This window comes from Gouania willdenowi, chromosome 10 (assembly GCF_900634775.1).
Source record: "Gouania willdenowi chromosome 10, fGouWil2.1, whole genome shotgun sequence".
In the NCBI taxonomy this organism is placed as follows: domain Eukaryota; kingdom Metazoa; phylum Chordata; class Actinopteri; order Blenniiformes; family Gobiesocidae; genus Gouania; species Gouania willdenowi.
The window spans coordinates 35,879,774-35,907,753 of record NC_041053.1 but is presented as its reverse complement, the minus strand read 5'-3'; the positions used below and the strand labels follow the sequence as shown (position 1 = coordinate 35,907,753).

The window sequence follows — 27,980 nt, the reverse complement described above, 5'->3', positions numbered from 1 at the left end:
AAATAAATCTATTCATGAGACTCTAAATTAGTGTTTTTTAACCTAGGGGTTGGGACCCCATGTTGGGTCACCTGGAGTTTAAATGGGGTTGCCTGAAATTTTTATTTTTTTTAAATATTATTATTTTAATTAAAACAGCAGACAACTTTATCTCTATACTTTCACTGCGTGAATCTATTTCAACTAAAATGCATTAAAAAAAAATAAATAAATAAATAAATATATATATATATATATATATATATATATATATATATATATATATACTGTTATTTGGGGTTGCCAGAAATTTTTGAGATCAAAATGGGGTCACGATCCAAAAAAGTTGGGAACCACTTCACTAAATACTGTTTCTTTCCACTTATTTACATAATTTGATTCTTTAACATGTGTGTTATCACTCGTTCATTTTATCATTATGCTCGATTGTTGTTTTTAAATAGTTTTCAAAGCAAAATGTTGTAGTCGGATAAAGGGGGTGTTTGTATTCAGAAATAAGATAAAGGAGGACTTGATTTTGAGAAGCACTGTTTTAGAAGATGTACACATTAATTAAATCCACTTTTATTCACTTTATAGTTGATGGTTTTCCTGTTATAGAGCCTCTTCAATACAGCCAGTCTGTTTAATAGCACACAGATGTTACCTTGTTATTAGTTTAACCTGTAGAAGAAAAAGGGGTTTTTGTCCTGTTGGTCATGTGTTCCAGATGCTTGATTTGTCACCTAAAACTTGCTGCGTGTCAGACATGATGCACGCAAAGCCCCACTAGGACCCTTAAAGCCTCTCCAGCTGAACCTGAAGAGCCACTTGACTCGGACACATTTCGTCACACCGTATTATACAGATAATTTACGGTTTATGCTTCAAAGAAGTGCACAGGTGTAGGACAGCGCCGGGCATCGGGGGGACAGTACGCTGCATGCCTGGGAGTCGTTGGGATGTGTGTGGAACGGGATGGCGGACCTCTGAGAGCCACTAACTTTGCTGTGTGGACTGTTTCTCACTGTGGTCACGGGTGGCTGACTATCCTGAATCAAGTGTGTGATCAAAGGCAGAAGGGGCCGTTGTAAGTATGTGATGCTTGGAGGAAAAAATAAAAATAAAAAAAATGGGGAAAAACCAATGCCAAAGAGTTTATTATGAGCGTATTGTTTCCTTGATAGTTCTTTTCCACATTTTTTTTTATTTTTATTTTTATTTATTTAGCGAGACCATTAAAATACAGTGCACACTTTCAGACAACATACATTGGTACATCTTTTGCTGCTCACTATTAAGATGTTTATGCGACAAAACTACAACAACAAACAAAATACAGGAGTTCAAGTGAATTACTTTAGAAAACTCAAGAAACGGAAAAGATTTATATATAAAGAAGATAAAGAAAAGTAAAATACAATCATAAGTAATACAAACCATTAGGCCCAATAGGACATCCATTAATAAATATACACAGAATAACAGTCATTTATCCTCTGCTTCTGTCTGTAAGGGTCTATATTACCAAGCTAGATCATTATATCCTGGATTTATCTCCGTTAGCGGGCTTCACCGAACCAAACATTGTCCGTCAGAGACAGAAGCTGTCCTACGAATCTCGATTACAACTCACTAACATAAGCGAGTTGATTTCAGCCTGGCTATGTGCGCGCTCTTGTGACAGAGGAGGAGATTACGGCGTCAGACCAATCACAACCATGGACAAAACTGGAGAGCAATTTACATCACAGTTGAGGAATAATTCTTTAAAAATATGAAGAATTAAAATCTACAATTCAGACCAAATACAACACTGTAATGAATGCAGGAATTGATGAGTGATAATGCTTAAATTAGTGAGATTATAAACAGATACTCTGATCAGTTTCACTTTTACTGTCTGTCGCTCTGATGCTGCGTTCATACAGAGCAGCCTATATCATAAGGAGAAATATATTTATATTTTATATTATCTTACAGGACTGAGGCTCTCAGCGTCACCACAGAATACATTAATAAACTGATTAATGAATTATTTTTTCAGTCTGAAAGTGTCCAACGCACGCAGGCTTTATTAGCCTAATGTAGGTCAATCCATCAGATAAACAGCCTTGTAAATGAAAGGCTTTGCATCGCAGCCTAAACATTCTTATTATTTATACTTTCATTTTAGTCGTAATCTTTAACATTTGAAAAGAGGTCAACAAAACTATGATAAAAAAAAAAATAAAAAAAAAAACTCAATTAAATGGTTCACTGTACATAATATAGACATTAAATCAATGGTTAATCAAAGAAAATATGCAATGAATTTTGTAAATAATAAATCAGTGCACACCTGAGGTTGACCCAACATCACTGACATGGAATGAACAGCAGGGTATGAAATTAAGAATACATTATGGGGGCAATTTTGGCATTTATTTCCTCATTTATAATTAAATATTTTCCTAATCAACAAAAAAAAGCACATGAAAATAACTCCAATAGTGTTTTTAATGTTTAATATACCGTATTTTTCGGACTATAAGGCGCACTTAAAATCCTCTAATTTCTCAAAAGTGCACCTTATAATCAGGTGCGCCTTATGTATGAAATTAACTACTGTGCTTCAACATACTGAACTGAAAAAGTGAGTGTATTGTTCTGTATATTATGTGTTAAACCTGAACAATGTTGAGAGTTATTGTTAATGAGTTGAATAAAGTTTGACTTATCTGACTATTTTATTTCGCTTAATGAGTATTAATAATAATAATAATAATAATAATAATAATAATAATAATAATAATAATAATAATAATAATAATAACAATAATAATAATAATAATAATAATAATAATAATAATAATAATAATAATAACAAACCGGTGCGCCTTATAGTCCAGTGCGCTTTATAGTCTGAAAAATACGGTAAACTACTGCTGCTGAATCTTTTTTAACGAAGTTAAGTGACATTATCAAAAATTCTATAGCACATGTTTTTGTATTGATATTGATTACATCTCTATCGTGATATGTATCATTATCATTTTGTCACCCAGGCCTACCAATGATCTGGTGTCCACATTGTCTCTTGTATGTAGCTTCCCCTCCAGTAAAACTGGCCTTTTGTTTTGGTGTGATGAAAAAACGAACCAAACATTTCCATCCGAACTCCCGCCACTCGTGCATCTCCACTGTGATGTCATTTTTTTTATAAAGAAGACATGGTAAATGCATATTTTCTGCTGAGCTTAGTGTAGTTAAACCTATTCAAATCCAAAGCTCAAAGAAGCAGAAGTCCCTGTAGAGCCGTCGTGACCTTTTGTGCATAATATACCCCAGCAGCAGTATTCTGATATAGTCCGTCTATGTGTGCTGCACAGGACAAGGGGATGAGCTGTGATAAAGACGGCACGTTTTATGTGTCCTTTGAGTCACACGGTGAGGTTTGTACGGGGACATGCATGGACACTCAAGGGCTTAGGGCTGATTAGGACGACATAAATCTGATTCCTCCTACAGTGCAGGATTGTGGCTCAGTGTGAAGAACGCTGTTTTTCAGACGGTGAATCTCTTTAAAGTCCATAAAGTGGTAAATGGGTGGGGGGGTTCCTAATCAGGGAGGATTCTGGGTGTATCCGCTTGAGCTGATCCTGTGCATTAATCTGCTAATCTGGACATATCCGTACAATTCCCTGAAAGTGATGAGACAAGTCACATTATGGAAGAAGCATGTTTAGGGGAGTTAGAAGAGTGGGTAACATTTTACCTGAAGTTTTATACCTAAGGCAGACATTACGCTGTCATTATTATGACATGACACCTGAAATTAGCTTGAATAACGTGTAATAAACGCTAGGGCTGGGCAATATGGACCAAAACTCATTTCTCAATATTTTTTCTAAAGATACTGTTATACAATATAAATGTCAATAATTTTATTTAAAATTAAGTCTGACCAGAAAAACAATTCTGGGTTAAATTTACTGATGCAAAATGGCACACAGGTTCATTTATTAACAAACAGCTGCACAATATGTGACACTTCAGTCTTTTTCTCCTCTAAGAGGCAGCACGTGTGAGTGAGTTTTGTAGTGTGGCTTGTTTAGGTGGAAGTTCTGGGTTAGAACGCACTCAGTATTTCATCTAACTGTGGTTTTCATGCTGTTCTGAGAAATAGTGAAACAAACGACTCCTAAAATGATTATTTTGATACAAAATAAGCCTTAAGAAATGCATAAATCTATATAGGCGATAATGTAATTTCCTCTATAGCCAAAATGAAAAACTTGATATACAGTATCTTGAATCTCGATATATCACCCAGCCCTAATGAAGGCTGACATTAAGTGTCGTTCGTTACCCTAACCCAATGGTGCTCAAACTGTTTTGGCTCAAGTACCCCCTTTGTCCGACTACAATATTTTGCTCAGAAAACTATTTAAAAACAACTCTAGAGCATATAAATGATGGCATAATTTAGTGATAACACACATTTTAAAGAATCTCATTTTGTAAACAGTATTTTTTTCTCTCGAAATAATTTTAATCATGTTTAAACTATATATATTTTACTGCATTTTAGTTGAACCATATTTATATTTCACAAAGTGAAAGTATAGAAATAAAGTTGTTTAAGATTGTGTGTTGTTTAAAATAATAATAAAAAAAAAAGTCCCAACCCCTAGGTTGAAAAACACTGATTTCCAGTCTCCTGAATAGATTTATTTCTACAGTTTGTATCATTTACTTTCATACCACGCCTTGGGTGGGACCAGGACTGATCATTTATTTGTTAAATTTCCACTCTCTCCTGCTCTCAAGTATCCCCTGTAGTGCCATCACGTATTCCTAGGGTTACACGTACCCCTATTTGAGAAACGCTGCCCTAACCCTTAACCGTAACCCCACTAGTACTTTCCAGCAAACCCAAAATGCCAACATAGCTCCAAAAGTGTCATAATTAAGCTAACAATATTAATGCTAATGACAGATAATGACAGTGTAACGTCAGCCTTACGTATAAAACTCCTAGTAAAGTGTTGCCGAAGTGTGTGTGGTAGTGATTGCATCTCAAATTTTTCCCGGGATAGAGAATAAATTTAAGTGGCCAACAACAGTTTGCAATTTTCACTATAATTGCATTCACTACTCCGTGTCACATCCGCTTCAGTTTTTGTAAAAGTCTCTCTGGGACTGCTGCGATGGCGCGCAATACATCCAAAGGTTTTGATGCTTGATGTGAAACGAAGTAGATCTCATTTGGGGAGGAAAGAAGGAGTCTGATACTCAAGTCTCACAGCTCAGCCACCAGACAAATGAAATTGTGGTCTGTGGCCCCGGTGCGTGTGTGTGTGTGTGTGTGTGGCGGTGAAAAATGCCGGGTAATAAACACTTCTGACACACCGCGACTCCCATCCACATATCACTCAAGGGTGTTTTGCGGATTTGTCATATTCTCAGCCACCTTGTGCAAGTTTTTAAAGCACAGTCAGTATCTTTTTTAAAATTTCAACAAGCCTGAGATTTTCACATCGATCTATCGAATGCTTTGGACGCTCGGAGCTTATACGAAATGCAAAATCATTATATAAACTGTCATGAAGAGTCAATCTTGCATAGTTTTTTTGAGTCATTTTGTGTTCATTTGATGTCATTTTGTGCCTTTTTCTTGGTATTTTTGTAAATGTTTGATGTATTTTTTAAGAAAATTTGTGTATTTTTTGTCCTTTTGTGCAATATCTGTAATTTTGTCTGCTTTTTTGCCTCGCAATAGCATTAATCGTGCTCTAGCATTAGCTTAATGGTAGCATGTGTCTAATAATGGCATTAGCCTAGCAATAGCATTAGTCTAGCATTAGCATTAACCCGTGGGCGAGAAAATGAAAAGTTAAAAAGTTAAATAGTCTATAAAGTTGAAAAGATAGAAAATACATAGCAGAATGACCTGAAATTATTTGAACATTTTGACAGCAAACTCATAGTGAGAGCAAGACGGAAGAAGAAAGAAGAAGAGAAGAAGAAGAAGAAGAAGAAGAAAGAAGAAGAAGAAGAAGAAGAAGAAGAAGAAGAAGAAGAAGAAGAAGAAGAAGAAGAAAGAAGAAGAAGAAGAAGAAGAAGAAGAAGAAAGAAGAAGAAGAAGAAGAATCCTGCACATGCTCAGTGAACAACATCTAAGAGAAGCTACAAAAATAGCTAACGTGAATACCATCCTAGGTTTGAGGGGGTGTTTGGTATTTACGTCTTTCCTGCTCATGTTTTTACTGAGTGACAGAATAAATGCTTAATTATGCATCTATGCTTCTTTCGTTTCTGTAGGTCATATTTAAGGGGGGAAAGTAAAAGGATTTTTTTTCTCATTTATTTCTGAATTTTTTAAGTTAATTGATATATTTTATCACACAGGATTGTTGTTTTACCCAAACTACGAATATATATTATTTTATTACTTCTTGTGAAACGTGCTGCTTTACTGTAGGGGGGGGGGTGGACATTCTCTTCTATCTTAGACGGGGCCCCATTTATCACAATTGTAGAGTTATTAATGCCAATGTTGGATGACAAAGAAAAATTAAACTTAGCAACACCTGAGCAGGCAGACAAGATGGTACAGATTTTATAATTAGGGCAAAATGACCCGTGATTTTCAAACTCTAATGATTAAAACAAATGACAAATGTACTGTAGGTAATATTTATATCCAGTAATGTCCTCTACAGGTTTCTTTACACACTGTTTTAAAGTGTATTTCATTATATCAGATTAAAATGTACAGGATTATATTTAAAATATTTTTAATTCATTATTTATTTTCAGATGTATCCCCCCCCATTTTCATTTCACAAATCTCCGGGGACCCCATGGAGACTTTTTTTTAATTTTTTTTTTTCGCACTTAGAGTTAGTTTTTGGTCATGTTTATTAAAGTGTGTTAAAAATACCAAATATTTTTATACTGCATTTTATTTGAACTAAATTCATATTTGAGAAAGTTGAAACATAGGACACAGTTGTTTGATATGTACTGTATGTGATGTGTATTTGAAATAGAATAACAATTAGAGAAAATAATTTTAAACATCAATCATGTTTTTTTTTTTCTTTTACCAATTATTAGACATTTCAGGCGACCCCATTTTAATTCCAGGCGACCCCACATGTCGTCCCCTAGGTTGAATAACACTGCACTTAACACAAGAGCCGAAAGACAAGAATTGGAAACATTTTACGAAATTTAAGAAAGAAGAGTTTTCCATCCAAAGTTCTCTCCTACAGGTTTACACACGATATCAAAATGACATTTAATTGATTGATTATTTACTTTTAGATTTATTTAAGATTTTTTTCATTGTTTTATTGACTCCATTCATTGGTTTGATTCTGTCCACTAATTGGTAAAAAAATTTAAAGAAAAAAAAAAGCTTAATTTGACCATTTTATGGTGAATTTTGAAAGCTCATGCTAAATGAAGCTCATGCTAAATGAAGCTCATGCTAAATGAAGCTCATGCTAAATGCAATTGATGGAAAACTACATTTTCCATCCATTGTAATGGTGTCCAACTTGACTTTGATGCTTGACACAATGAAGATGTTGCCTTTGAAGAGGTGAAGTCATGTATGTAAGGAGTTTGAAGGTTTGGTTTCAGAGGAAAGATGGTTGCGTTGGGGGTGGGGTGCACAGAGGGGGGTGTGGGGTATGGGGGGGGTGGATAATTGTGTGCTTTTTTGAAGATGAAGCAGATGGATTAGTGTTATCTGAGCTCCTTTGCTTTACTTCCTTCCCTCATCTCTCCTTCTGCAGGTGAAGTGTCTGGAAGGCTTGAATGGACTGAAGAAGTAACCGACAGAGGTTGAGAAGTGGCGGTGGAGGTGCTCAGAGTGGGGGGATCTTACTGCAGGATAAGAATCACGGCCCAAGGAGGAATAAGAAGAGGAGGGGTGTTGAAAAGAGTCCATTAATCCAGTGCTGATAGTCTGAGGAGAGGTGGGAGTTGATACCCCAGCATGCAGGCAGAATGGAACGGGTGAGGGAGCAGCGGCCTTTCTGCTCGCTGTCCAAGAGCCAACGAGAGCGGCAGAGGAACTGCGAGAGAGACGCGGATCGGGAGCGCCGCTACACCGCCTCCTCGACCGATCGGGACCGCGTTCCCACTCAGAAATCGTACAGCTCCAGTGAGACGCTCCAGGCCTTCGACCATGACCCCTCACGCATGCTGTTTGGTGGCAGAGTCAAGGAGATGGTGCACAATGAGAGCACAGAGTACACCAGGCCAGGTTAGACACAACCAGGGTCAGGGTTGGGGTCAATTAGAATTGTAATTGTGGAATTGGTAATTAACCTTTGTGCGCTCATTTAAATGTACATACACATGTACACAAACTGCCTGTCTCATCAAAGTGCAATAAAAATGTAGTCCATCTTTTTTTTTTTACTTCCGCTGCATCAGCTCTTTTCAACTGCTTCAGACCTATCCATAGATATACAATTTATTATAATTTTCAAACATTTTTTATGTTTGTATGGACTTTTTATCATGAGAAGCTCTATTTTTTTCAACAGGAAAAACACTAAATATGCATTATTTCCAAAGATGAGGGGATTACAGCCTTGAATTGATAGTATAATTTGAATTAATGCATTGTTATTTTTGGCACAAGAACAGTTTTAAAGAAAAAAAATACACTTATACACCTTGTATATTTTGCTAAATAAGAAATCCAGTTGTTCAATGAAATTTCCCTAAAACGTTATGCAATGGTTGCTCTGGTTGGTAAGGGTTCATTACACCTAAAACATACTTCCCTTTATTTTGAAGGTAGGGACTTTGGTCTATTAGGTATTAATTGAAAAAGCATTAAGATATGTTATGTTTACAGTATATGAAAAATATGTGGTTACAATGGGAGTCAATGGGGAACATTTGGTCATGAGGTTACTAAGTGTCAGTATGATGCATATCTCCTTTTCTATACACTTCTAATAAACAGGACTTTAGAATCAAGCAAATAAAAATGAAAAAAAAAAACAATTGTGGCAAAATTTCATACAACTAACCTTAAAATTTACCAGAATATTGAAAGACAAATAAATAAAAACGCCCAAAATTTCACTTTTGGCCACAACGATGCTCCGGGGTTAATTAAAATCATGATATATTTATAATTGTTATCGTCATTAAAAAATCTGTTGCTGTTGTATTTTTAATTGAATTGACTTCAGAAAATTGACATTGTAATTGTAGCCTAAATGGCATGAACATTCTACAAAAAAAAAAAAAAAACTATCATTTACAGTTTAATTAAATGCAAAACTGGGTAACTATGTTATAGTTCTATGGCTTACAGTATACTGTATACTGTATAAGTAGTTAACAATCATTAAAATATGTTTCATATCAAGTTTACCTGTCAGTTCTCCTGAGGATCATTTTTCCATTAAAAAAAAGTACATTGAGGGGTATATAAACATAAAAAAGGCTCAGACACCCACATCAAAAATATGAATACCAATAATTTCATGGATAAGGAAGTAGAACTAGTTACACAGGAGATTAAAAAGAAATCGGATGAAAGATAATATTTTTTTGTGTCTTTTACAGATAATTTAAGACATGGGTCAAAACTGACCCATTAAAATAATAGATTATAAGAAAGCTAAGACAAGAGGTAGGTAATTGTGATTAATTGTAAATTTATTTTAGTAATTGAGAACATATATGTAATTGATTTCTGGGGGAAATTGGAATTGTAATTTTAATTGTATTTGGGAGAAACGCTGGTCAACGTAATCGTAATTGAGTTGTAAATAAACATGGATAATTGAAGATGTAATTGTTAATATTAAAATGTAATTGACCCCAACACTGACCACAACTAATGTTCTCTCAAGAACATTTTTTTAACTTAAAATAGTCGACTCGTCGCTTCCCCCTTCCATTGTCCTACCCTGACTCCCTCTTCCCTGTTCCTTTCCCCCTCACTAAGGTGTAACACTGCCCTCTCTTTTTATATTTGTAGAGGAAATTTCATACACGAGGCAACTACATTTAGTAATGTGTTGAAATACTGGAATGCAATAAGGAATCAAAAAAAATATTCATTATAAATGACATGTATCGCCTAATTCGGTGAATTTTATGATCACCGACAATGGACGAAATTATCCCAATTAACTTCAGGAAAGGATTTGTTTCTATATTTTAATCTATTATCTATGTTGGTATTTATTTTTGTTTCTTACTGTCTGCTCCTTTTATTGTGTTGCTGAAACAATTGAATTTTCTCAGGGGATCAATATAGGTCTATTCTATTGTATTCGATTGTATTTCTAAAATTTGATGTAATTACTGATTTACTCAACGTCCAAAAATGTGTTGTGATGTCCTACCCTGACTCCCTCTTCCCTGTTCCTTTCCCCCTTACTCAGGTGTAACACTGTCCTCTGTTTTTATATTCTTCTTTTAATGAAGTTTTTCTTACCCTTCCTTAGGGATATGGTCACAATTATGTAATAAAAAAAATATTCATTTAATAGCAATGATAAATCATGCATAGCTGTCGCGAAAAGATTGCACTACTTTTAGTGTGCAGACAAGGTAAAAAAAAAGAATGTATTTTTTTTTTTTAAAGTCTTTAAAACTTTTATGAGCGCAACATTTTTCATTCCTTGCTCCTTTGCAGATATGTATCTGTGTAAAAAAAAAAATTAAATAAATGAAACAGGACAGACATTGTGTCGTCTGTACAAACACAAAAAAGTAATTTTCCTTCAAAGATTTCCAAAAAAATCACAATTTTTCTTTTTCGAGATCGTAATCACGAGGAAAGATGGTCAAACTTCCACCTTTTCAAGTCCCATTGGCCAGGAGATAAAGTAGACCTCATGGAAGGATCATGTACACTTTCTACTGCTGGACTTAAGAAATAATAATAATAATCAAGAAAAATGCTTGGTTAGTCACCCTTTCCTTAAATTGCCTGTTAGGAGCTGCTTTAATTTCTGTAATTAAAAAGTTTTTAGCAGTGCCTTTTGTTTTATGGCACACTTTTGGCTCATAAGCCTGTAATCAGACAGTCTATTTATTACCCATGTACATTTTTTCACTGCTAATTGGTGTCCATTTTTATAATTAAGGGAATATTATGAAGTAGTGGAGTTAAGGATTTTGTCATCCATATCTATAATCGTCTAATTTATTCCTTTACATTAGACGTAAAATGTCAGATTTAACATTAGTGGTGGAGAAAAGGACACTTTTTGTCATCTGTGCGTCATAATTACCTGCTGAGTTTCTACTTTATGCTTTTAAACACGTATTTTTACGTATTTAACTAAAGAATGGTAAAGAAAATGTTACATTCTGTATGTAATGTTTGATGATTAAATGCATTTTCTGATATGCATATGCATGTACGACCTCAGGGGTGAAATATTATAATAAACACACTTTATTCAGAATGGATACAAACTGGGCGTGAGACACACGCATTTCAACCTGTTCACACGCTCCCACGCCACACCATGTATATCTCACGCAGAGAAATGACCAGGATGAAGGTGCGTTCACACCGGACGCGACTGAAGTGACTAGATTACATTCAAAATGAATGGAAATGACGCCACTTCAAGCGAACTCCCTGCAAGTGATTGCGTGATTCCGCAAGTCGGGCCGCTTGTTCAAAGCACCCCTGCACTAAGAAATGTTAAATGCTAAATAAATAGATTTATTTTTGACAAATGTATGTGTCTTTTATCAGATTTTAACTGAACCGCCGCTGCAGCAAAAGTCTCACTCTGAACTGAGTTCCAAACTTTGTGGTTGACAGCTGAAATCCATTGTTCACGTCGCTTTCTGTCAGCTGGGAAACGATAAAAGGACAAGCCAGGGACTTTTCCTGGCCTGTTCGTACGTCCAGCAGCACAGCAGTGAAACACCATGGTGTTATTTTGACACTCTATTAAATAAAATACTGTGATTTCTGCGTCACAAGCCCAAACCGTCCAAGCTAAGTGCCATCCAAGATGGCTGATAAACAAAGATCACATGACCTGTGACGTCAGCTGCAAAACAAAGTATTAGGAGATGTTTATATATTTTTGTAAAGGTGTATTTTTTTTTTTTCCATTTCAAAATAACTAATTCACAGATTTTTTTTAAACATGCTTATTAACCTGCCTATTATCCTCAAATATGACATTCATATATATATGATATTTGTTCAATTACCACTTATCAACCTGATATGGGGTGGTATTAATGTTTGTCCCGCCTTCCACGTCACAAAATCAATTTTGATTGGATGCCGACAAAAAAATAACTTTTTCATCCCATGTGAACATTATACTTTTTTTTACCAAGCATTTTGTTAATTTATCGAATACATAAATACGCCCTTGATACTGAAAACTTGACCTGTTCTCTAGTGCCACCATCAGGCCAAACTTTCATTATCTTGAATATTTTTCTTCCAAATCTTCTCAAATGTACTCTAATGGGAATATTTTAAAATATGAAGGAAAAAAAAAAAAAAAAAACCCAAAAACTCAAATATAATTTATTTAATTGATAAACACTGAATGGAGTCAAATTGACCTCAAGGATAATCGGAGGGTTAATGTGTGACAGGTGGTGCAATAAAATGCATTTCTCCTTCTCAATAAGTCGATGAGTGTTAAGTAGCTTTAGGGGGCTGTGATTGAACTATTAAACCCTGCTTAGTCACCACGCTCTTAGACTAAGTGTTTTTTTAAGTCACTCTGGCCCCTGGCCGTCGTCCATGCCGTTGCTCGGTTTGTTAACTTTACGACTCTTTGTCGTTCGCAGGGCAGACATTTTCACTGAGGCAACTGGGGATTTGTGAGCCGTCAACTCGCAGAGCGTTGGCCCTCTGCCCCGAGCCCGGCCTATCCCACCCGCTCAGCGGCTACGCCAGAGGACAAGGACCCACGGAGAACCATGAACCCGTATCACCGGAACGTACCATGACTCTTTGGGGAACGGGGGCGAAATCGGGTCAGAACTCATGCCTCTCCAGTCGCTCCAACTCAGCGCTGACACTCACCGACACGGAAATGGACAATAAGTCGGACAATGAGATGGGTGAGCCAAGCACACTTTTCATTCCTGCTCCTTGGGTTTGTTTATTTAAGTTCTCATGCTTCCTTTTCCTTTTCTAAGGGAAGGGAAGAGAAAAAAAATGTCAGTGAAAGCAGCAGTCAGATGGATTATGTTTGGTGCTGGAAACAAGGCTCTGATTGGTGGGAAAGAGTAGGAGCCTGATTGGCGGGGCCAGTAGTCGCAGAGGCATTCGCAGCTGTCTTTGTTGGGATCAAAGGCCGGATTCCTTCCTTCAGATTGAGCAGTAGTTTCTGCCAGGGCTGGATCAGAGAGTTTAAAAGTGAGGGTGTTCTAACCGTCGACTCCCAATGTAGTTTATGAAATTAATTTACTAAAACCATGATAAAGCATTGATACTCAACATGTGGCTCTTTATGTCTCATTTTAAATCAGCATTCCCCAGAAAACCTTAAAAGGGGGAAACTTTTTAACCCCTTTTTACATTTTTCTTTGGCCATTTTGCAACTTCCTTTGTGCCATTTCTGCCCCTTTTCAAAAAATGTGACACTTTTTTTTTCTGATTTTAGCCTAATTATGCCAATACATATCACTTTTTCCTAATTTTTGTACATTTTTGGAAGTTCTTTTTATCCAACTTTTTTTCATTCTTTAACCATTTTTTGCCACTTTTAATCCAAAAAAAGCTCCCTTTTGCTCAATATATAACACTTGTTTCCTTTTTTCCTACATTTTGCCTCTTTTTGTCATACATTTTGCCATTTTTCACAATTGTCTACCACATTTTTCTAATTTAAGCTGCCTTTTACTAGTATGTACAACCTATTTCCTTTTTTTTTTTTTTTTTGGCTGCTTTTGGCTCATTTTAGTCACTTTTCACTCTTCACTTGGCACATTTTTGCCATGTTTTGACAATTTTTTGCCAGTTGTTACTCTTTTTTTGTCACTTATCTTACACTTTACTCATCTTTGTTTAACGGCAGCTTCGCCAAATGGTTGGCTGTGATTGGCTTGATCACCATTCAATCAATCTCTCTGGACCAATACCTTTCCAACAATGAATCCCTTTGTAAAAGTTTATGGGGATGATTTTTTGTTTTTATGAAAGTGAGGGTGTCGCATCCCCCACGGGTGAGACGTGCCTGTTTTCTGGTCACCTGGTCGTTCTCCACAGGAAATAGAGGAGTTTGATAAAGTTTCCCCATGAGCTGGCGTGTAATCAAAGATGGCTCTGTGTGCCTCGCTCCGAGATTGAGCTTAGAATATTCAGCGGTGGTTGACTGGTCATACAGAATGGGTGATTAAATGGGCACAAAAGGTTTGAAGTGCAAATTTCATCTGCTGGAAATGTGAGATGGAGGACGGAGGTTGTGTGTTGCAGAAAGGCGGGGCTTGTTCCAAGGTTTTCATGGTTTTACTACGACATGTTATTTGCAGTATCACTTTTTCACACACGCACACACACACACACACACACACACACACACACACACACACAGAGCCAGGAAATAACACACATTAAGTCATGATGAACATTCCAATTCCAATATTTTTTTTGTAATTTTAATTTTTTTTCTATTTTTAATTTTTTAAATATTTCTAATAATAATAATAATAATAATAATAATAATAATAATAATAACAATGGTTGACAAATCACTGAAACGATTCATGTGTATATTTATACACATTAATTAATTAACAATAATAATAATAATAATAATAATTATAAAATACTTTAAAAAAATATTTTAATACTTTTTGAAATACAAAATCAAAATAATAATAATACATTTTCATTTATTTAGAAAAAAGGTTTTTTTAAATGTATTAAAATACTTAAAAATATTGTCAGAATGATATTGTTTTGTTTTTTTACCTATACTATTCAGTGATTTGTTGACCATCATCAAACATTTAAAGCCAAATCTTTCCTTGACCATGAACATGAAGGCACCACCAACACTGACATTTCTATCACCCTAATATTAGCGTAAATGCATTTTTTCTTAATTGTGGTCCAAACATTGAAAGTTCTCTTTCTACATTATTTTGTGATTACAAAGCAGTTTCCTACACAATGCAAAGGGCTGATTATTTGAATAAAGTAAATGACATAGCAGGAAAAACAAAGTAAAAAAAAAAATATATATATATATATATATAAGCTTTAGTCTGACATTCAAGACAAAGTCATTTTCTTAATGTTGGCATTCATCAAAGTGAGTTTATGTCGGGGGTTGGAGGTTCATATGCCTTTCGTAGCATCTCAGAATGTCATCACACCTCAAACTAATCAAATTGTTTGTGTGTCTGGTGTTTGCTTTAGGCCATGTGTCACAGCGGGGCCACAAAAAAGTGATTTTCTGATCCGAGGGCCATCACTATTCATGTCAGCATTTAGAATAATGACCAATCTGAGCATTAATACAGGGAACAACACTACGTTTGTGTGTTCATTTCTTGTGCTTTTGGTGTGATATATTGTTGTGATCATGATGTGTAATTTTTTTTTTTATTTTCTCATTGTGCATTTTCTGCTTTTGTCTTGTGTCGTTTTATGTTTTTTTTTTTTTTTTTTTTTCAGTCATTTAGCGTATTTTCCTCCTATTTTGTTTGTTTTGTGGGTTATGAGCCAATTTGTGTATTTTTGTCACTATTTTGGAGACATTTTTTGTCAATTGGTTTTCTGTGTTTTTGTTGTCGTTTTGTAATTTTCTATTTTTCTCTCATTAGGTGTTGTTTTTTTATTTTTATATTGCCGTTTTTGGAGTAATTTTGTGTATTTATGCTGTCTAGTGTACATTTTATTCACTTTGTATGTGTTTTTAACTCATTTTATGCATTTACTTCAGGGGCCACTCAAAATTAGAGCGAGGGCCGCATGTGGCCCCCGGGCCGCCAGTTGCTTTCGTCCAACACATGTGCAGGTATGTGTTTCTCTAGAGAAGAGCCTCAAATCCTGCCCCTCCCCCTCACACACACACACACACACACACACACACGATGCTGATATTTGACGGCGTGTGTGTGTGTGTGTGTGTGTGTGTGTACCAAGGATAAAACCATTCACCAGTGCTCTTTTCCACAGCCAGCACACCATAGACGTTCTGCTTCACTAGGCTCACCATTAAGTCTCCACCACACCTGCCCTTCACCGTTTTTTAAACTACATGAACACAATCCACGAGCGCTGTTCACCCTTTTTGGCGTCGCCTCCTCTGTAGTTTCTTCGGAACGGCCTCGAGTAGCTGCGACTGATTGGCTCCCACTGAGCCTCCAACTGACTCCCTTTTTGTCTGAATTAGCTCCATTACATGGAAAATAAACACTTAATCAGCTCCATCCCAGGTGCCAAAGCTTTTTCAATGTTAGGGGAAAAAACTTCATACTGGATCTCATTTACTTAGATCAGACATAGACAACTGGCCCCCGGTCTAATTTTGTGCAGCCCCCTCAACAAATCCACAAAAATTGTATTTCAAGAACTTAGAAGGAATGGAAAGCCCAACATAATTGGTCCTTTCTCACGTGTTTGTTTTTGTAGGCGGAGCAAATGAAAAAAAAAAAAAAAAAGGAAACCCTGCCCCCACCACACTACCTTTACGTTTCTCAGCCATTTTTCGTGGCGAGGCGTTGCACTTTTGACTTTCACAATTTAATGAAGCAGCTAAAGAGAAATGACCCATCCGAAGGTTTCCATCAGCTGAATATGCACGCAGAAGCTCCGACAAGGGGCCGTTCAGCCCCACTTATTCATAAATGAACTCAATATTTCATTTTAATTCCCTCTGTTCTACAGAGAGTTTGACACTAGACAAGTGTTGAAACCTCTGCACAGTCCTGGAACGCGACAGCGGCCGATGTTAACCTCAGTCAGAGGGACGTCCAACCTCTGAAAGATGAAGCCACAGTTGTCGCAAGTGGCACGAGACGCCAACGTGGGCAACATATCAGCGAAAAAAGCTTTTGCTTTTTAAGGCGTACATTGATATTTTAGCTATCAGACATAAATTTAGCTGAAATGATAATTTTAAGTGAAATAACAAGACAAAAAAATCACTCTCTGGCTACTTCAGAGGCTCTGAATTAAGTGAAGGTTCACTTTTTGGACTGTGGGAGGAAACCAGTGGATGCTGATAACTACAATTACTTATAAAGACAAAATAATGACATTATACTTGTGTCTCTAAATAGATTGGGTTATATAGAGTCTTTGGTTTTCTATAATCAAACAAACGGATGAAAAATTATCACTTCCTAAATTAAATTGTTTGTTGTTTATTTATTTATTTATTTATTTATTTATTTATTTATTTATTTATTTATTCATTCAAACAATATCAGTCAGACATGTCATATGACACCGAATATGCCCTCACATGCACGTTTTGGCACAATTTTCCTGTGTATTGATAGTTGAGTGCATAATTGGTTTGTTTGTGAAATTAATAAATATATGCTAATTATTGCACAAAATCTTACAGTAAAACAAATTCCAGGATGTATATGTTAAGCTTTAAAATATAAAAAATAGTGCTTGTTTTATTGATTAGCCTGTCAGGTTATTCTATTTAAAATTTCAAGGGAAAGTTATTTCACACACAAAAAAACCCCCAATAAATCCAAATTATTTTCATGAGAAAAATGTTACAGCAATGGGTTCATTTATATCTCACATTTTAATTTACTTTCGTAAAGTTTCAACACTTTGTTCTGTTTTTTAGTTTTTATTTGTATTTTTTGGGGCTTTTCAGTGAGTAAAAAACCAAACTCCCTTCATGATTCCTGTTTTATGTTCCATATTATTCAACCTTAAAGTTCTCGGTGCTGGTTCCAGGTTCAGTCATACATCCATCCCTCATTAAACCTGAGTGACTGCGTCAAACAGAACCTCAGCTCACTGGTATTCCTAATAGCGTGGGAAAAATCTGCTGCTCAGTATAAATTCAACGAGCGACAGGAACTGCAGCAGCAAAAAAAAAAAAAGCCATCATCTCGCATGAGATTTATTGTTAGTTGGGAGGAGTTTGGAGCCATGCTAGAGCCTGGTCACTATAAGAAGGGACTTCCACTGTGATGCCTGTCATCTGTGGTTAGAGAAGTATCCGTTACTCGTCCCTGCACCTTCTGTCCAAAGCAATTTCTGAGGGATGAAAGTCTACGGCTTCTTTGATGTTTTTCATGTAGGATGCAGCAGCAGCAGTAGCAGCTCCTTTTTACCTTTTCCCTCATAGAGGACTGTTTACGAGGGAATAACAGCAGAAAAGATTTCCAATTTGTCCGAGTCACAGGGTCTACATTGCAGTCATACATATTTTTACCGAGCATTGCTCACACATTTATTGTGTGAACGGTGTCGGTAAAAGGTTAATTAAATCAGTCGCAGTCACCGTAAAGTGTGCAGCAGCAGCAGCAGCAAAGCCAGCATAAAAAGGCTTTTTTGGTTTTTTTTGGAGGGTTGGGGTTTGAAAGCATAACAGACATCCCTGAACATGCTTCTCCATGTGCTCCAATTCATGTCCTCACACTTTACACCTCACACACACACACACACACACACACACACACACACACACACACACACACACACACACACACACACACACACACACTGGTGGATCAGCGATTTGAAAAGTGAGGATGTCCTAAGGGTAAGGCAACCGACTCCCAATTTAGTTTATTAAATTAATTTACTAAAACCATGATAAAGCTGTTATTAAGTCAATGATATTCAACATGAGGCTCTTTATGTGTCATTTGAAATCAGCATTGCCCCAGAAAACCTTAAAAGGAGGAAACTTTTTAACCCCTTTTTTACCTTTTTCTTTGGTCATTTTGCAACTTCCTTTGTCCCATTTTTTCCCCTTTTCCAAAAAATGTGCCATCTTTTTGTTTTTTCAGATTTTAGCTTCCTTTTGTCAATAAATATCCCTTTTTCTTAATTTTTGTCTGTTTTTGTTAGTTCTTTTTGACACTTTTATCCAATTTTGTCCATTCTTTAACCATTTTGTGACACCTTTCATCCAAATAAATAACACATTTTTGCCCCTTTTCACTATTATTTGCCACATTTTGATCATTTCAGCTGCATTGTGCCATTACATACCACCTGTTTCCTTTTTTTTAAACATATTTTTGCCACTCTTGACTTCTTTTGGCCCATTTCAGTCACTTTACACTCTTTGCTTGCCATGTTTTTGTCACTTTCGGATTATTTTTGCCACCTGTTAATCATTTTTTGTCACTTTACTTACACTTTATTCATCGCTATTAACTCTATGTTAACCTTCTTGGAACGGCGGCTTCGTCAAATGTCTGGCTGTGATTGACTTGATCACCATTCAATCAATCTAACTGAACCAATATGTTGTCAACAATGAATCCCGCTGTAAAAAGTGATGGGGATGAATTTTTTGCTTTTGTGAAAGTGCGGGTGTTGCATCCCCCATGCGTGAGACACGTCTTCATACACACACATGCTCATGCGCACACTTGCATGACTCACTTTGCTTCTCAAAAAAGAAACATCCCAGCAGAAGTGAAGCCCTTTCCAGATGAAGATGCAGAGAGAGAACATTGTGCAGATGAAGGTGACACGCCTCCTGTCAACACACAGTCTCAGATCTGTGTCTTGTATTGTGACAGTGGAGTCAGCCTATTGATCTACTGCATCATCACCGCTCCATCACCACTTTAAAAAATTCAATATGGCACAAGCCGAACACAGAAAGAATAAATAACATCAGATGAATCACTTTTTTTATGTCTTTCGATTTTTCGTCTGATGCAGAGGTTCTCAAACTTGGGTTCGAGGCACTTGCAGGGGGTCGCCAGATGCCTTTAGGAAACAAAGAAAATTTTTATTAACAATTTGAGCTCATTTTTGCTTCATTTTTCTGCAACTACACCAAACTTGCAATAATTTAACCTATTTTCATCACTTTTTCTTGCCATATTTTTGCATTTTTGCTACATTACTCCCATTTCTATCACTTCTCTATCAAATTTCAATGCCTTTACTTCACATTTTTTCCACTTTCAATATGTTTTTGGCACTTATCAACCCTTCCTACCACTTTTCCCACCTAATGCTGCATATGTTGACTCATTATTTTAACATCTCATGCTTATTTTTTTGCCAATTTAACCACATTTGTAATTTGTCATGCCTGTTATTTGCCAGTTAATTGTTCTTATACTTTTTTTTGCCACTTTTAAACCAATATTGACAATTTGAACCACATTTAACCTATTTCTGTGGTTTTTATAATCCCACTTTACCACCTTTATACCATTCACTTTTAACCCATTTTAAGATGACTATACACTATGGCACAAATAATAATAAACATTTATTCAGATGAATAAATAAATGTGGTTATCACAGATTCATAGAACAATGGACCATCATTTTGTTGACTTTATGGATGGACCCCAAAAATCTCTCCCTTTTATCCCCCCTTATAGATGGCCCTGTCTCCACATGACTGTTCTTCAATGTTCATGTCTGTGTTCAACCACCTTCAGGTACAGTGGGGGTCCCCGGTCTCTGGAACCTTCATATTCTGGGTCGTGGGCTGAAAAGGTTGAGAACTGGTCAGAGGGGATCAGCCATCTGTGATGTTTTTTTAAAGAACATGTGCAGAGCTGAAAGTAAAACTGTTTCATATTTCTTTAATGGGGCTTGGGAAAGGAGGCGCACTTTGATTAGCATCGTCTGTTGTCATCACATGGCAGATTGAAGTCGTCGTCACTCAACATTGTTAGTGCTCAGGGTGACGAGGGATGTGGGAGTCGCTGCTGACGTAGCAACGTGTCGCAGTAGGTGTTACAGCAACTCACCAGTCATGCAGAAAGATGCTGATTTCTATTTCTGACTATTTGTGAAAAGCTGTGAGGAGGTCAGCATCCTGTGTGTGTGTGTGTGTGTGTGTGTGTGTGTGTGTGCGCGCGCCAACGGTCTGTGACACATGAACTCTTCATCAAAGACAAACTCGCCATTAACGAGGGAGTTTAAATTCATCCTTTGTGTGATGCATTGCATGTGTCATCATAGTTTGGTTTTTACTCTATTTTAAAATGTTGTCACTATAAAAGCATTACCTCACCAGACGTAGACAGTTCCTGCTCCCTGACAGTAAATACTGTTTCTAGTGAATGAAGTTTTTTTTTTCTTCTTTTTTTTTCAATAATGAATCACTTACTAAGATTAAAGTTGAACATTCTCAAAATATTTCTTTTTTTGTGCTATTAAATATAATTTGTTTACCGGACACTCAAATGTAAATATTATGTTGTGGTTTTTTTTTATTAGGAATGTAAAGGAATATAGTAAAGTATAGTATAGTAGTCAAATATTATTTTTAATACAAGTAATAATTATAGCAAGTTCATTTTGTCTTTTTTTTTAAATAATATGTTAGGGTTTCATTTATTCAGACAAACTTTTTTTTTATACATGTTTTGACTGCCAGCTAGTGTCAGTCTTCTTCAGAGGCATCTACTGATTGCTTTGATGCATCCCTATGTGATTCAAAGCATCACAGCATCAGCTGATCGCTTTGATGTGTACTTGTGAATTCTTTCTTTCTCCCTTTAGCGTGGCCAACATTTTTGTTAAGGGCACATTTGGGAAAAAATATATCTGGGCACGATACTTTTTTAATATATTGTTTTCAGGAAACATTGTACCCACTGAAATATTAAGTGTGCATTGCTTAATAAAACAGAAAAATCCTAGCTTTCTAGCTTTTTGTAATGCAATTTTCAGCACTTTCCCTTTTTCTTTTCACTCCATTATCATCAACCGTATCCATGGAAACCTGAGAACAACTTTCTGATGTCAATTTTCAAACAGTCAATGCATTAGGTAATAAAACAGGAACCATCAATTTTTACAAGTGTGGATGAACTACGGCCGGGTCCACGGAACGTCTCCGCGCCGAATAGCACCGACCACGTTCCTGAGAATTCAGTCAAATAACTCGGTTCTTTTCAGTAAAAAAAAGGTCTCCGAGAGGCTCTTAACATCCACTCATTGAATATCCATGTCAAATTACATCCCGATTCAACGAGCATTAACGAAGGAGTAGTCATTTGAAAAATGGGGCCCCACACATACAGAGTAATGGGCCCCATTCAAATATTGGTATGTGTCAAGGATTCGGTACCACCAACTGTCGCAATATTTGACTCACAAATGAATGACAAAACAACTTTAATGGAAATTGCCGAAAAAAGGGGAGTGGGCCCCGGAACCCTAATAAAATTGTGCGAGGCCATAGATTTGGAAATCACCGGAAATGGGGGGTGGGCCCCTGGGCCCCATTTTTTTAAAAAAGGGCTCTGAGCATCTTATCATATTCATTCATAGAGTATTCATACCAAACTGCATTCAGATCTAACAAGAACCAACGGAGGAGTAGTCACATGACACAGTGACATGTACGGAATAATGAGCCCTATTTATACATTGTTATGTGCCAATGATTCGGTACCACCAACCGTCATAATATTTGCCTGGCAAAGAAATGAGAACAAGAAGAACAAGAAGAAGAAAGTGAGTGGCGTTTGAGTCTGGTGGTCCTTCCTAAACATTAAGGGAAATTCAGCACTGCTGCTACGCTGCTCATACAGTAAAGCTAACGTGGAAATTTAAGTATAAGCTACTGCAAAAAATCCACGATTTTCAACATCCTAAATGTGCCCCTAATGAAAATGTGTCCTTACATTATTGAGAATATAGATAATTAGTCAGTGATTCTGACTGTTTTAAGTTTACAGATGAGCTATTACTGTCCATGCTCATCCAATACTGGTAGTGAAATATTGAGGGAATAATTCATCTATCCCAGTGTTAAACAGTGATTTTAAACTGCAGAGATTTATGAGCAACTCCTGTAATTGTAAATCAGACCGGCCCATATTTTACAGTCGGTTTCCTTTTACAGGTTTACACCATAAAAAAGTCTTAAAACAGCATTAACTCCTCGCTGGCTGCAGCTATTCTTAATCACTCACCTCTGATGTTTCACCTGCTTTCCAAGCAACACGGGCCCCTCAGTTCCATTTAACAGGTTCCAGAACGTGAAACATGTTATTCTGATTAGGAATTACGTTTGCGGTTGTCAATTATGAGGGCCAGTATTTACCGTCCTCTAGAGAAAATGGCTCATTTCGTTTCATCACACAACCTAATTGAGTGATTGTATTACCATGCAGTTCAGGAAATAAGCAGGAAATCATTCCGTACCTTATGAATATCAATGTGGAAAACAGTGATTACAATGTTGATCCATATTATAAATGAATGCACAGTGCACACGTGTGTTTATTCAACGCTACAATCATACACGTCCATTTAACAGGCTGAGCGTGAGGAGAAGATTTAAAGGAAACACCGTTCAAAGGGATCCTCCTCTGTTTTTACAAATATGGCCTAAAATATTTTAAATGTCCTTATTAGAAGATCTATTCCTAACAAAATGCTTTATTTTGCACCATATTCATTCTGTTAACTTTTAAAACTGGACTATAATTTACCGTTTTAGAACCTGTGTTCCGCCATCTTGAAATCACGTGATTGAAGACGTCACACAGCCCCATTTGCCTGTAAACATACCATTGTTTTCTATTGGAGTGAAGCATTCAGCCTGCTTTTTAGGTCATTTAGCAGCTTTTTTGGTCAAATTGCCAACTTGTGCTGCTTTTGGTTGCTCTGACCGTTGAAGGACTTCTATCCTCATGGTTTGAGCGTTTTCAACAGAGCGTTTTCCCTCCTGATGTTTTTGGTGTCGTTTCTTATGACATTTTGCATGTTTCTCTGTTATTTTTGTGTATTTTGTTGTGATCTTGTGTATTTTTATCTCACTTAGTATGTCTTTGTTGACATGTTGTGTGTTGCTGGTAATATTCAGTGTGATTATCATTTTTAATTCAAAATAAATATTATGAAACCCCATATTTTTAAGGCAGTGGCTATCTGTATTGTTGCTGTATCAATACACTGACATTCTATGCATATGCAGCACACCTCATTGGCCAGTTTAGGTCACATGATAGGTCAGTCATTGGCCAGTTTAGGTCACGTGACTAAGACTAAACCTAACCACAAACCTAACCCTAAAAATTGTTGCGTTATAGGGTTATAACCTAACCATAAACCTAACCCTAAGACGCTTCATACGTGTACCAATAGCACCAGGGGTTGTCCATATGGCAACCGTACAAATAGACACTTTCTCTTTTTAATACTTTGAGTCGTTCATTTTCCTCTCTGTCTCTGAAGTACCCTCTGTAGTGCCATCGCATACACCTAGCGCAGGGGTCTGCAACCTGTGGCTCTGGAGCCTCATGTGGCTCTTTTGCAATGGCTCCTTATAGCTTTAGAAAAACTATTGAAACAAACAGCTGTTATTTTCTTACAGTTACTATTAATGATTAATAACAAATAAAATCAAGATACAACAATTTGTTAACCTTAAAATAATGACCTTCCTACTTCACCTCCTGCAACATCTACAGACCATCAACTTTCCTGCACCTGTGACTAACCTTAAGTTTTAAATTCCTGGTAAAATAACTAAACCAACAAAAACACTATTCTGGAAGAAAATAGAGATTTTAATTGTGTGGGAACAGATTAATTTAACCACCAATGTGACGGTTAAATATGCATGCTTTATGTGTGGCAAGAAATTAACAATTAACATGTGTTGACTGTCATGCTCATGTATTATCAAACTTCATGTTACTTTTTATGGCCCTTTAAATCCACTAACAAAAAAATATCTTCTTTATATAATAATGTGTTCATGTAAACTGAGATGTGTAAGAATTTGAAGATGGAAGATATTGTTTTGTTGTTGTTTCTTGAAATTAATTTATTTTATTTTAAACAGTTTTTAAGGTTCCCTTTACATGATCAATATAAATCACATCAAATTATTCTATATCATTTGAACTGTATAGAATTTAATTCACTGTATTGTCTTTATTGAGAAGGTATTTTTTCGGCTCCAGGAGGACTTTAATCCAAGTGAGATGAGGCAAAATGGCTCCTTTGAAAGTAAAGGTTGCAGACCCCTGAACTCGCGGTACACGTACCCCCATTTGAGAAACACTGCTTTAACTGTCAAGTTTTTGCATCCGGGCCTGTGTTTTATAGTAGATTTTTCTCTTGTCCTGCTTTGACACGGGACGCTCTGATGTCGTCCCCAGGCTAGACTCACCTTCCAATTTATTTGGTTTCATGTCGTCTTTCCTTTACAGTCTCCTTTTTCTCCCGTATCTGGGGATACAGGAATATTTGTTATAGGTATTGTCATGGTGCCGTGGCTTTGACCTTTGCAAGTCCTCCTTCGGAAAGAAGAATACTGATAGCTGGAAAAGTTAGAGGACTGCTGACACTCCCAAGTGTGGATGTGTCTCTGCTTTTCGCCCAGGATGGGCAATATTTCATCTGCTTTGAATCAAACGGTGCAAGGTTTGTGGTAATGGCATGAAATGACGATAACAGACGGGTCTAATTTCCCTCAGTAAAAGCACATTTCATTACACATTTTGACGCGTCATTGTTAGCAGCAATACTTGAGAAGGAAAAAAAAATGTTTTATTAACACGTTTTAACTTTTAGTCTGAGTTTCAGCGCGTTTTCATCATCTCAGCGTTTCATCCAGCTTTAACAATACCACAAATCAGTGTTTCGCCTCTGCATTTAATCAAATATTACGAAATATTTCCCCGAGTTTAATGTAGTGGAAAATGTTAAAGGCAACTATTGCACAGATGTAGCCCGCAGTGGGTGTTGTTGCTGCTCGTCCTCCAGTGTTTCAGACTATAAAGCACAGAGAGCTTTATTTATCCAGCTGGCACAGGGTTGAATGTTGACAACTTTATATATTCAGCGCATAAATCTTTTCAGAAAAATGTACTTCTCCTGCTTCCACGTCATTTATCTCAGCGTGAACTAGAAAATACACACCGATTAAGACTGTGACTTTATCCCTCCTATTATCTTCAAATATAACAAACACATTTTACCCATGGGGTCAATCGGACCCCAGGGATATTTGCCTTCAGAAAATGATTTTCAGAAAATTGGTGACCAATTTTTGGTGTCAGGAACTTTGTTTATTTGTTGAATACATAAAAAAAAAACCTTGATTATTAAACCATGACCCGTTCTCTAGCGCCACCATCAGGACAAACATTTAAAATAGAATTATAATGAATTAATTTTGAATAGTTTTCATCCAAATATTCTCAACATTAATGACCACAAGAGTATGATTCAGGATTTTCACAGAATGAACCATATTAATTGATGTTGGTGACCCCCCTTCTTCTCATTTAAAAAAATAAATAAATAAAATAAAAAATTATTTGCTTATTTTTATTACACCGGTCTCCACAGCGTGGGAAATATCAGTTATATTTTGTCATGTATCAACTTTACATCTGTAGGTGTGGGTGAAAAGTCACACATTGGTCACACACAGAGACAAGTTTTACACAGCTAAAACAGCTTGGGGTCAAATTGACCCCAGAGGAACACCAATGCGTCCAATATACGTTCAGCAGATTGAAAAAAAAAAAAAAAAAAATCATTATGAAATGTTATGCTTAATCAATCGTACCTATCAAATTGGGAAATATGAAGCAAAAAAAAAAAAAAGAAAGTCAACTATTATGTTTTCAATAATAAATATTAAACAGGGTCAAATTGACCAAGGATAATAGGCAAGGCAAGGAGCATTTCTTTGTATACAATCAGCAGAAAAGACATTGAAAATCAGCAGCAAAAACAATTAAAATCATCATTAAAAACATTTAAACTCATCAACAAACATTACATCAACAACAACATGACCACAAATCGCCCTCTCAATCATACGCAGTAAAGAAAAAGAGTGCCTTTAACTTTTATTTAAAAATGTTCACTTCCATAATATGAGGGTTAAACTTTTAAATCACTTATATTCAATGAATTGAGCCTCTCAGGACCAATGCAAGTAGCAGGCTTTGGAGAAAAAAAAAAACCGCTGCATTACATACAGTAAATGTGTATGGTGTAAGGTCACTGTGAAAGACTTGTGCGTGCACGCGGAACAGTTTGTGCACATATACTGTATGGCGTGTGCACGTAAATATTCACGCACGAATGAAAAATTCATACGTCTTTGCAAATTTACATGTGAGAATCCCAGGTGCATTGGTGGATTTTCTTGCCGCTGAAATTAGTGTCAAAAGTAAAGTCAAAAGGTCAAAGGCAAAGTGTGTCGAGTAAAAGATCTACACACGAGCCATGCGGATAAAAAATCAGGTATTTCATTGACAGATATTAGTGTCCAGGACTATTCATGATATGTATTTCATATTTGAAGCTTTAAAAAGATACTTGAGGTCACCTTGCACAAAGGAACAACAATGAGAGAGGACGAGATCAATACTTAGAACAGAAATGAAATGAATGCATACATTTCTAAACACTGAATAAAACATTGACTGAAGGACAAAAAAAGGCTATTAAAACTTAATTTATTATGAAAATCTAGTAACACAATAGTTTAGGGAACACCTATAACCATTAATTAGTTGCTTATTAGCATTAGTAACATATTGGCTCTTATTTAATCATTATTAAGTACTTATTAATGCATTATTAGACACTTAATGGCAGTCTCGCAGTCCAAACAGGGTTAGGATTAGGATTAGGATTAGGGTTAGGTTTAACCCTGACCCTAACCCTAATCCTAGCATGTTGAGATCCTAATTCATATACATCTTCCTTACTTACTACTAATAAGTAATAATTCTGAGGTTATTGAGGGAAACCTCTTAGTTAATGGCTTACTTACGGTGGCTGGGAAATGTCAGGTGAATGCATTTACAGAAACGAACACAAATGCAAACAGGTCACAACACGAACGCAA

The 27,980-nt window shown here is 36.3% G+C and overlaps 1 protein-coding gene across 6 annotated transcripts in view; it reads left to right on the top strand.

Moving 5' to 3' along the window:
- LOC114470578 (teneurin-3) overlaps positions 1–27,980 on the top strand; it is a 293,284-nt gene that overhangs the window by 34,106 nt on the left and 231,198 nt on the right. For 5 of the 6 annotated variants that reach the window (XM_028458831.1, XM_028458830.1, XM_028458827.1 and 2 more), the window contains exons 2-3: positions 7,770–8,242; positions 12,793–13,068. In XM_028458831.1, coding sequence (XP_028314632.1) covers positions 7,984–8,242; positions 12,793–13,068 — 535 coding nt within the window. In that variant the 5' untranslated portion in view covers positions 7,770–7,983. Of the gene's footprint in view, positions 1–7,769; positions 8,243–12,792; positions 13,069–27,980 lie in introns of those variants that run through there. The other variant, XM_028458826.1, reaches the window with a different exon arrangement.